General features: G+C 43.9%; 1 protein-coding gene across 1 annotated transcript in view; it reads right to left on the bottom strand.

The window, feature by feature from the left end:
• Window positions 1-1373: 1373 nt before the first annotated feature.
• The window catches only part of LOC310857666 (CTD small phosphatase-like protein 2-A), a 45334-nt gene continuing 34497 nt past the window's right edge, over window positions 1374-12210 (bottom strand). Inside the window, exons 13-14 of the mRNA XM_083763446.1 lie at window positions 10871-10966; window positions 1374-2198 (exon numbers count right to left, since the gene is read on the bottom strand). Coding sequence (XP_083619572.1) covers window positions 2133-2198; window positions 10871-10966 — 162 coding nt within the window. The 3' untranslated portion in view covers window positions 1374-2132. The remainder of the gene's footprint in view (window positions 2199-10870; window positions 10967-12210) is intronic.

The following is a 12210-nucleotide window of genomic DNA, read 5'->3' as shown; positions in this document are numbered from 1 at the left end:
AAAGATCATTGAAAACATTTTGGTTCACGAAGCAGTTTTCGCTCACATTTTGAGCGTAGCAGGATTTCTAAGTTTCTAAGCATTATGTTATACTTTAGCTATTGAAAAATAGCAGATATACAAGCTCATAGTGCGAGCTTGTAGGTCTGTGGCGCAAATCATTGAATATATATTTCAGAGCGAACATTTTTAACTAAAATATTGTCTTCTGGGGGTTCCCTGGAACTACATATTTTGAGATGGGGGTCTGTGGCCCAATAGAGATAATTCTGGGGGTCCTTGACATGAAAAAGGTTGAGCACCACTGACATAGAAACATACATTTTTCAGAAAAAATGTAGGATTTAGAAGGCTTCTTTTTTTAATCGCCATCAGTCCAAAATGCGTTAACTACACCAATTCTCTAGTCAGCTCCGAGGCTGGGATCAAAGCATACGTAAATGTATTTACGACGCTTTAGTCTTCATGCTGAATCAATTATTAGTCCCCAAACCTCAAATAAAATAATGTGCATGTGGCCAACGTTTGTCAACACACACACGTAATGATTAAAATAGACGATCATGCCTTAATGTCGCTACATGAGCACAGATCCAGCATCCATTGTGTCGTGGTATTAATTTATAATAATGTAGGCCACTGTATATTGATCACATGTTATAACACTGTAGGCTACTGTATATTGATCACATCATGACCACACACACACACACAAACACGCTTACCTCGGCAAATCGAAATGTCCCGCAAAACATTTCATATTATATATTGACGACATATCATCACATGGATGCATCTGTACTAGCCGATACTTACCATCTGGCGCGGAAAGATAGCTGTGGTGAATCCAGAACATGGATCAGAGAGAGAGCTGTGGTGAGTCCAGAAGTTCTACTGAACGAGGTGAAACAGTGTGTATGTTCTACTGAACGAGGTGAAAACTGGCGAAACGCCTGTGAAAGAGGGAGTCCCGTGACAATCAGCCAAAAGTGAGCTACAGTCGCGATACACAAATGAAGACAGGTACTGTACACTACAGTAAATGGTGCATTTATATTGCGCCTTTATCCAAGGTGCTTTACATAGATTGTGCATTACATTCACCCATTCATACACTGTGCATTACATTCACCCATTCATACACTGTGCATTACATTCACCCATTCACACACTGATGGTGGTGGAAAACCATGCAAGGCACCAACCTGCACATCAGGAGCAATCAGGGGTTCAGTGTCTTGCTCAAGGACACTTCGACACGGAGCCCTGGTTCGAACCGGCCACTCTACCGCTGAGCCACCGCCGCCCACATGAAGGCAGGAATGTGTAAATGTCCCTGTTGAATAAGGCTCTTTGAGAAACCTTCCTTTTATTATCATTTATTCCTTATGCTGTAGAAAAATGTATAGATTTTACAGTTACTTACAAAACCGTACAATCCCTCGAACCCCCCAAAACATCTCCACATGGAGACGCACCCAAATCAACCCCCCAAAACATCTCCACATGGAGACGCACCCAAATCAACCCCCAAAACATCTCCACATGGAGACGCACCCAAATCAAAGTCTCCAAAGGCCTGATCTGGCCATTATGGCTTTAGTATAATAGCTTTAAAATAGCATTTCTGTCCCGAAAGATACATTCTTTAAATGACACATTCTCTAAATGACAAACGCCTACATCAAATGGAGAGAAGCATAAATGAAATAGTTAGATATATAACAGAAAAGCTGCTTCAAACACAACGGTTTATAAAAGAGAGTGAATACAAAGTAATGTAATATGTAATATGTAATGTACTAAAAAGGTTTAAAGAAACAGCCTTTAAAAGTCTTAAGGGAAAATAATATATAGGTATATGTGTATATAAACTATATATGTATGTGACATTAGCTTCATCACTTCTTCTGGGTCTCCCCCCTCGACTCTGAGAGTGTAACACATGGAACCAAATGGAGCCGTAAGGGTCCATTTGGTTCCATGTGTTACACTCTCAGAGTCACAGACCTGTACGGGTCCATTTGGAACCCCCTCAAGGAACCAATGCGAGTCCCTGGACCAAACATTCAGAACCACAGGATGGTGTGTGTGCGTGTGTGTGTGTGTGTGTGTGTGTGGGGGGGGGGGGGTCAGTCTGGAGGGAGCAGGTCGTGTAAACGAAACCGATCTCTGATGTGAGGACGGACGTCTTCGTTCTGTGGGAGAAAAAAACAACAACAATATTAAAACAACAATAGACTAAAAAGACTAAAGGCCTATTCATAGTCCAGTTCCACCTAAAACTACAACATGATGTCACTGAGCCGCGCTAAAACTACAACATGATGTCACTGAGCCGCGCTAAAACTACAACATGACCCAAACACATCTCTCTGTTTTTACTAAAACTACAACATGACGTCACTGAGCCGCGGTGGTAAGAGACTCACCGCTCACCCAAACACACCTCTCTGTTTTTACTAAAACTACAACATGCCGTCACTAAGCCGCGGTGGTAAGAGACTCACGCTCACCCAAACACATCTCTCTGTTTTTACTAAAACTACATATAGAAAATGAATTAAATCCGCACTTCCAGTCGAGTAAAGGCCTATTCATAGTCTGGATTTTCGGTGGTGAGGTGACCACCACTCCGGTGGTGAGGTGACCACCGGAGCTGAAATAACGTTGAGCGGTGGTGAGTAAAAACAGAGAGAAGGGCTGGAGCGGTGGCGGTGGTTTGCTCTTCACCGCGGCTCGTGACGTCATGTTGTAGTTCGGTGGTCACCGCAGTGACGTCATGTTGTAGTTCGGTGGTCACCGCAGTGACGTCATGTTGTAGTTCGGTGGTCACCGCAGTGACGTCATGTTGTAGTTCGGTGGTCACCGCAGTGACGTCATGTTGTAGTTCGGTGGTCACCGCAGTGACGTCATGTTGTAGTTCGGTGGTCACCGCAGTGACGTCATGTTGTAGTTCGGTGGTCACCGCAGTGACGTCATGTTGTAGTTCGGTGGTCACCGCAGTGACGTCATGTTGTAGTTCGGTGGTCACCGCAGTGACGTCATGTTGTAGTTCGGTGGTCACCTCAGTGACGTCATGTTGTAGTTCGGTGGTCACCTCAGTGACGTCATGTTGTAGTTCGGTGGTCACCTCAGTGACGTCATGTTGTAGTTCGGTGGTCACCCCACCACCGAAAATCCAGACTATGTATGAGCCTTAAGAGTCTTTATGAATAAAGATAGTGCTCTGCAGCAGCAGTCATACCAGACAGACAAACGCGTTTCGGCGCGCAGGCCTTCGTCAGTGTCAAAATTGGCAGTAGCAACGGAAATGACATAGATATATAGAATTGTTTCAATTAGAAGGGACTATACAGCCGTGTCACATTATTAAAGACATACATAGTAGTGAACATACATATTGTAAGAAATCAGTGGCTACGTTTACATGAAGGGTGATCATTCCGAAAAAATACATCCGTTTTTTGCCGCGAGTTTACATGGGAAATGGTCATTCCGTCATGACACATGTTATTTCACGTGAAACTACGCCATCTGTTGGACACATAAAATATAGGCAGTTCATTCAGTAGCCTATCTCAACAATACATTAGCCTACAGACGAAATGTGATCATTTCATCTCTCGCTCGCTGTAAGCACCGGACCAGAGAGAGAGAGAGAGAACACACACACACACACAGTCACACACAAAGCAGTAAAACATCGCATTTATCAACTTTTCGCTGCGCGCCTCACAAGGCTATTGGATTCATTTACATAATAAATACATAATAGCGTATTCTTGGGACTGCGTGTGTGTGTGTGTGCGTGCGTGCGTGCGTGCGTGCGTGTGTGTGTGTGTGTGTGCGCGGGCTGACGGCATTGCGTCCTCTCTCCACTGTCTTTCTGTGAGTCCCTGATGCACTATATAATTTGAAAATGATCAGTGATCATGATCAACTCGGGACGGTTGGATCTTTGAACACTCACAGACCAGGGGGATCATCAATCATCACTGCATGCTGCAGCCTGCTCACCGTTTTTTGGGGGGGATTTCGGAGCTGCAAAATGCAAGAAATAACGCACTCTATGTGCAAACTCCTCTGCGCGCCTTGGATATGAGCGCCTTGGAGTTGGAGCGCAATGGAAATGAGCATGCTCAGAAAGACCAGAATGAACTTACATCCGAAGCAGCGTATACATGAGTCCAATTTTCTTTCAATCGCATTGAACATCGGAGTAATCCGGCCAGTGACATCGGAATGGTTTTGAAATCGCATCGAGCGTTTTCATTCGGATGTAAGTTTTTGTAGGTGTTTACATAACAACGTTTAATAGGATTGAACTTTTTCGGAATGAAAAGGGGATTTAACTGCTCATGTAAACGTAGCCAGTGTCTTATTTCAGAATCCACATTACAAGAAAAGTTATTCATAGAAAACAGTTTAACACCAATTCTTCATTTAGACCTTTAGGAAATACAGTGTTTAAGAAATGGATCCAAAATGCTTAGCGTTGTAATAATACCCGATCTCTGTCCCCACCTCTCTTTAAAGGGTTGATTGAAACCTCAGGGTACATAATGTCATGTCCAGTGCTGTTGAAGTGTCTAGCTATGGGGGATTTTTCTTCTTTTGTCCTGATATTGCTTTTATGTTCAGTGATTCTGGTTCTTAATTCTCGTTTAGTTTTTCCTATATAGCAAAAGCCACAGGGACATTTTAGGAGATAGACAACATTTTTTCCCTTTTACTTTATTTTTTTTTAGGATGTAAAAAATCCTCCCCTTTGATCATGGCGTTGCAGTTAAGACAGTTGTTACATGGGAAGTTACCTGAGGGTAGTGAGGACATGAAATGTTGAGGCTGTACATAAATATCATTTTTAACAAGTTTGTCTATTAGGTTCTTACACCTTTTATTTGCAACGATAGGAGGAGTAGAAAAGGTTTTACCTATAGAAGGGTCACTGGAGAGTATATGCCAATATGTTGAGAAATAGGAGAAAATGTGCTAGACAAAACTATTCTTTGACCTGTTGAGACGGAAGACGATTTAGGGCTTAGGAGATCGGTTCTATCCAACTGTTTGACTCTGGACTTACATTTATGAAAGTGACTTCTTTAACCCATTCTGAACGGGAACCCATTTTGGTGTTAGCATCATGTCGTGCTTTACCTATTGAAAAATATCAGATCTACAAGCTCATAGCGCGCCACCGAGTGGCGCGCTACGAGCTTGTAGGTCTGCTATTTTTGAAAAATCGAAGAACGACTGACATTTTTAGAAACTGATCTCAGGTCAGAAAGGGTTAATCAGACCAGTGTGTGTCCAGTGGAAACCTCGTATGAATCTGATCTCAGATCAGAATGGGTAAAAGTGACTTCTTTAAATAGTCACAGACAAGTGGATGTCTGGAGGAGCACGCAGATCATTCAGAACACAGCAGCGATGAGCAGATGGTTTCACCGTCACATCTTCAGAAGAACGGGGAGCCGCTAACGCAGCCACCCGGCCGCGTCCTTTTGGTCAACGCTACACAACGAGATCAAAGGCAAAAGACCGACCCGTCGGGGAGGTAAGAGACACAGGCGGGTCCAAGAAACAGCCTAGCTGTCTCCAACGTTATTAACTTATATCTACTAGGCAATTAAATGCCGAAGAAATGTCTGTCCTTTCTAAAGGGCTGTCATTTGTACCGTCACAAAAGGCTAACCCATTCACTACTAAAGTTGAACTGTTTAAAAATTTCAGAACGATTAAACTTAACCCATTCTGACCCGAGATCAGATTCATACGAGATTTCCGCACTGGACACACACTGGTCTGATTAACCCATTCTGACCTGAGATCAGATTCTAGAAATGTCAGTCGCTCTTCGATTTTTCAAAAATAGCAGACCTACAAGCTCGTAGCGCGCCACTCGGTGGCGCGATATGAGCTTGTAGATCTGCTATTTTTCAATAGCTAAAGCATAACATGATGCTGACACCAAAATGGGTTCACCGTTCAGAATGGGTTAAAGCCTTCTTCAACAAAGATAGCACTACAGACAATCCACCTCTCTCTCCACAACTAAGGAGAGCAGAGGAACCTGCAACCGACGGCCACACGTCTAAGAAGTTCAAGCCCAAAAGTGCGTTTGTTCCTCCTGTATTTAACCCTTCTGTGAATACTTTCTGTAGGTTAGTTGACCAAGATGTGACTTCTATGTTTTCCCCTAATGAGACCATTAACCATTGCCATTCTAATCTATCCTTCCAAGAGAGAAATGCTTTGCAAGAATTGTCTAATGATCTATCTATAATTATCTGTAGAGCTGATAAAGGTGCTGCTATAGTCCTATACAGGACCAATAATCAATACAATAGAAATTAAAGCTTGGCAATGCAGAATATTATACCATGTTGACATGTGACCCTACTATTTAATTCTCTAATGAAATTAAAAGTACATTAGACAGATAGATAGATTTGTTTGATCAATTTATATCTAAAGAAGAGTACAAATTCATGGTATGTGAACACCCTATCCGACCTATTTTGGATACTCTACCTAAAATCCACAAGAGTTGTACAACACCTGTTCCAGGGCACCCCATAGTGGCGGGTAATGGTTCTCTAACTGAACCCCTCTCTCAGTTTGTCGATTCTCATATTAAGAGCCTGTGTATTTAACCCATTCTGAACGGGAACCCATTTTGGTGTCAGCATCATGTTATAAAGCTTATTGTACTCCGCTGTACACTGCCCACTTGTGGCGACACTACAAAAAGGGCAGCCTGCAAAAAATGACAGTGGCATATAATGACTGCATGAGACTGCTGCTCAAAGCCCCAAGATGCTGTAGTGCCAGTCAAATGTTTGTAGAAATAAATGTACCCACTTGCCCTGCTGTGCTACGAAACCTGATGTATAGATTTATGTGCAGGTTAACAGACTCTGAGAACAGCATCATTGCATCACTTTCTAACCCTGCTAAGAGCTCTGTCAGGCTGTCATCTAAGCTGTGGAGCCACTGGCGTTCTAGCCTGTATGTACAGAGATAAGTCCCCCCTGTTTGTTTGGTTTATTTATAGTTTGTTTACTTTTGAGTTTTTATGTTTTATGTGTTCTGCCCTATGGACCCCCCTGTGAGTGTCTTGAATAAAGTTTGAATTGAATTGAAATTATGCTTTAGCTATTGAAAAATATCAGATCTACAAGCTCATAGCGCGCCACTCGGTGGCGCGCTACGAGCTTGTAGGTCTGCTATTTTTGAAAAATCGAAGAACGACTGACATTTTTAGAATCTGATCTCAGGTCAAGAATGGGTTATGGGTTATACATACTACAGTGTACTGCAAAAAAACAGATAGAAATAACTATCTCCAAATTAAAGAAAAGGGCTACCATATAGCCAAATGTTGAGACTCAAAATAATCTGCAGTACAGAGGCAGACTTTGAGAGACAAGCCTCTGAAATGAGTGCCAGGTTCAGTGAAAGGGGCTACGAAGAAGTCACTTTAAATAAATGTAAGTCCAGAGTCAAACAGTTGGATAGAACCGATCTCCTAAGCCCTAAATCGTCTTCCGTCTCAACAGGTCAAAGAATAGTTTTGTCTAGCACATTTTCTCCTATTTCTCAACATATTGGCATATACTCTCCAGTGACCCTTCTATAGGTAAAACCTTTTCTACTCCTCCTATCGTTGCAAATAAAAGGTGTAAGAACCTAATAGACAAACTTGTTAAAAATGCTATTTATGTACAGCCTCAACATTTCATGTCCTCACTACCCTCAGGTAATGTGGATTCTGAAATAAGACAATGATTTCTTATAATAATATGTATGTTCACTACTATGTATGTCTTTAATAATGTGACACGGCTGTATAGTCCCTTCTAATTGAAACAATTCTATATATCTATGTCATTTCCGTTGCTACTGCCAATTTTGACACTGACGAAGCGCGTTTGTCTGTCTGGTATGACTGCTGCTGCAGAGCACTATCTTTATTAATAAAGACTCTTACTCGACTGGAAGTGCGGATTTAATTCATTTTCTATATTATGTTCTTTTGGAATCTGCACCGAGCACACGCCTGAAACTATATAAAACTGTCTGAGTAGAGCGTGCCTTTTCCCCTGAAGTTTACTAAAACTACAACATGACGTCACTGAGCCGCGGTGGTAAGAGACTCACCGCTCACCCAAACACATCTCTCTGTTTTTACTAAAACTACAACATGACGTCACTGAGCCGCGGTGGTAAGAGACTCACCGCTCACCCAAACACATTTCTCTGTTTTTACTAAAACTACAACATGACGTCACTGAGCCGCGGTGGTAAGAGACTCACCGCTCACCCAAACACATCTCTCTGTTTTTACTAAAACTACAACATGACGTCACTGAGCCGCGGTGGTAAGAGACTCACCGCTCACCCAAACACATCTCTCTGTTTTTACTAAAACTACAACATGACGTCACTGAGCCGCGGTGGTAAGAGGCTCACAGCTCACCCAGACACATCTCTCTGTTTTTACTAAAACTACAACACGACGTCACTGAGCCGCGGTGGTAAGAGACTCACCGCTCACCCTAAACACATCTCTCTGTTTTTACTAAAACTACAACATGACGTCACTGAGCCGCGGTGGTAAGAGACTCACCGCTCACCCAGACACATCTCTCTGTTTTTACTAAAACTACAACATGACGTCACTGAGCCGCGGTGGTAAGAGACTCACCCAATCACATCTCTCTGTTTTTACTAAAGCTAAATTCCAATACCGCAACTTTCACACTCGCTCACTCTCCTCGCGTCCTCCACTCGCTCCTCGGCTCCGCCCCCAGCGAGGAGGAGAGGAGGAGGAGAGGATTTGATGCGAGGACAGAGTGGTGGTCGAAATTTCCTCTAGAATCGGAATGTACTACGCTGTCATTTAAAATGGTAAATGGTAAATGGTGCATTTATATAGCGCCTTTATCCAAGGCGCTTTACAGAGATTGTGCATTACATTCACCCATTCACACACACATTCATACACCGATGGCAGCGGAAACCATGCAAGGCACCAACTAGCACATCGGGAGCAATTAGGGGTTCAGTGTCTTGCTCAAGGACACTTCGACAGTAACTCTGGGGGAGCCCGGGTTCGAACTGGCAACCTTACGGTTACCATCCAGGCACTCTACCCCTGATCCACCGCCGCCCATTTCAAAGCGACGGCACATTCCGCGATCACTAATGACGTTTATCAATTCAATTCAATTCAAAGGGCTTTATTGGCATGGGAAAACATACGTTTACATTGCCAAAGCAAAAGTGGTGGAACAATACAGTGTCACACAGCTGGATGACTGGAACTCCGAACAGAGCCGTACAGTCTACAGAATAGACAATTCATCATTTTGTGCATGTAACCGAGGCCAATGTGTATGTATTGGTAACATGTGCAAGGCAAGGCTATTTATTCCTGAAATAGTGAATAAGCGCCAGGATGCGCACACGTATAAATCACCCCCCCTCTTCCGACGGTCTTTGCAAATAACGGACACTATAACAGGAATTAGGTATAGTCTCTCTGACTTACATATTCAGTTCAGTCCACATATAAATAAATACATTTTTGTCACCCATTCATAGCAGTCTGTGCATTCAGGCATGCACAGAGATAAATTAACTATAGCTTTTGAGGTGCGCACAATATAGCCGGCCTAATTTATATATCCTACTTTTATTATGCTTATATCACACAACGCAATAAAGCCAGTGGCTTGTTGTGGTCCTTTCACTTTCACATATGTAGGCTAGATAGGCTACTTCAGGTTTCCCCAATAGGCGGCCCGCGGGCCATTTGCGGCCCACAGAGCGCCCCCTTGTGGCCCATGAAAGAATAAAATAAAAAAGGGGGGGTTTTTAAATTTTTTTTAAGGGTCCCAGATATAAATGGCATTAAATGGGGGTCAGTAGCCTATGCATGTCAAACTGGGCATCCTTTTCAAATGGGGTCTTGCCCTGAAAATGAATTTTCAGGGCAAGACCTCGACCTCGCGCGTGCAGACTCGGCCCCCAGCCTGGTACGCTAGTCAAAATATGGCCCTTGAGGAAAATTAATTGGGGAACCCTGGGCTACTTTATCATTCTGAAGCTCTATTCATTCAGCGAAAATGTGTCTCTTCAACAAACAGTTGAACAGTGCGTGCATGTGTGTGTTGGCCGTTGGGTCGGCGACTTCAGCCAGTCAGCCGGCCGGCAGCTAGTGGATGGGGTGGGGGGGGGGTGCATAGTATCGGGTTTCAAGCAGTGTTTTTGTGCCACATGTGGAGGAGGCGGACTTATGTCACTGGAGAAGGAAAAAAACAAATACACGTGATGCGGAAATCCGCTGCGAGGAGACAAAATACCCCACCGAGCCTGCACCTGATGTACACTCGCTCTATGCGGTCTAAATACCCCACCGAGCCTTCACCTGATGTACACTCGCTCTATGCGGTCTCGGAGAGCCCACTCGGCTCCTCCACTCGACTCCACTCTCCTCCTCGATGGAGCACTTTAACAAATGGAACGTTAACCATTTCCGGGTCACGCTGGAATGACCCCGAGTGACGGAGTGGGAGTGAGCGAGTGTCCGAGACTTTGGGTATTGGAATTTAGCTTAAAACTACAACATGACGTCACTGAGCCGTGGTGGTAAGAGACTCACCGCTCACCCAAACACATCTCTCTGTTTTTACTAAAACTACAACATGACGTCACTGAGCCGTGGTGGTAAGAGACTCACCGCTCACCCAAACACACCTCTCTGTTTTTACTAAAACTACAACATGACGTCACTGAGTCGCTCACCCAAACAGCTGCCCTACTCTAAGCCACCACTAGATGGCGCTACAGTAATCCTCACCATCTCCACCAGATTCTCCAGGAAGGGAACGAGCTTCAGAAGCTCCGAGTCGTTTCTGTCCACGAACCAGCTCTCTATGGGGATGCCGTTGGAGAGCTGGAAAACATGGAAAACATGGAACACATTCACATTAAACCAGCTCTCTCTGGGGATGCCGTTGGAGAGCTGGAAAACATGGAAAACATGGAACACATTCACATTAAACCAGCTCTCTATGGGGATGCCGTTGGAGAGCTGGAAAACATGGAACACATGGAACACATTCACATTAAACCAGCTCTCTCTGGGGATGCCGTTGGAGAGCTGGAAAACATGGAAAACATGGAACACATTCACATTAAACCAGCTCTCTATGGGGATGCCGTTGGAGAGCTGGAAAACATGGAAAACATGGAACACATTCACATTAAACCAGCTCTCTATGGGGATGCCGTTGGAGAGCTGGAAAACATGGAACACATTCACATTAAACCAGCTCTCTATGGGGATGCCGTTGGAGAGCTGGAAAACATGGAACACATTCACATTAAACCAGCTCTCTATGGGGATGCCGTTGGAGAGCTGGAAAACATGGAACACATTCACATTAAACCAGCTCTCTATGGGGATGCCGTTGGAGAGCTGGAAAACATGGAACACATTCACATTAAACCAGCTCTCTATGGGGATGCCGTTGGAGAGCTGGAAAACATGGAACACATTCACATTAAACCAGCTCTCTCTGGGGATGCCGTTGGAGAGCTGGAAAACATGGAAAACATGGAACACATTCACATTAAACCAGCTCTCTATGGGGATGCCGTTGGAGAGCTGGAAAACATGGAACACATATAATGAGGGTCTTGGACAGATCTAATATTATATAAAATACTTAGTATTATTACCTGATAAGCGAGGTGAGTTATGTGTAATAATGGTCTTACTTAGACAGATCATTGATCATTGATCCTAAACAGGTCCAGAGTGTCTTTAGCAGGGTATGCAACAAAAAATCAACGGGGCCTGATGGTGCTCTGAAGAGCTTACAGCTGCCTGGAGCCCTATTTTAAAGTGCTCTGAAGAGCTTACAGCTGCCTGGAGCCCTATTTTAAAGTGCTCTGAAGAGCTTACAGCTGCCTGGAGCCCTATTTTAAAGTGCTCTGAAGAGCTTACAGCTGCCTGGAGCCCTATTTTAAAGTGCTCTGAAGAGCTTACAGCTGCCTGGAGCCCTATTTTAAAGTGCTCTGAAGAGCTTACAGCTGCCTGGAGCCCTATTTTAAAGTGCTCTGAAGAGCTTACAGCTGCCTGGAGCCCTATTTTAAAGTGCTCTGAAGAGCTTACAGCTGCCTGGTGCCCTATTT

This window comes from Protomyctophum parallelum (genome assembly GCF_964188405.1).
Source record: "Protomyctophum parallelum genome assembly, chromosome: 4".
NCBI lineage: Eukaryota > Metazoa > Chordata > Actinopteri > Myctophiformes > Myctophidae > Protomyctophum > Protomyctophum parallelum.
Note: the sequence above shows the minus strand (reverse complement) of the source record. Positions and strands in the feature narration are given on the sequence as shown.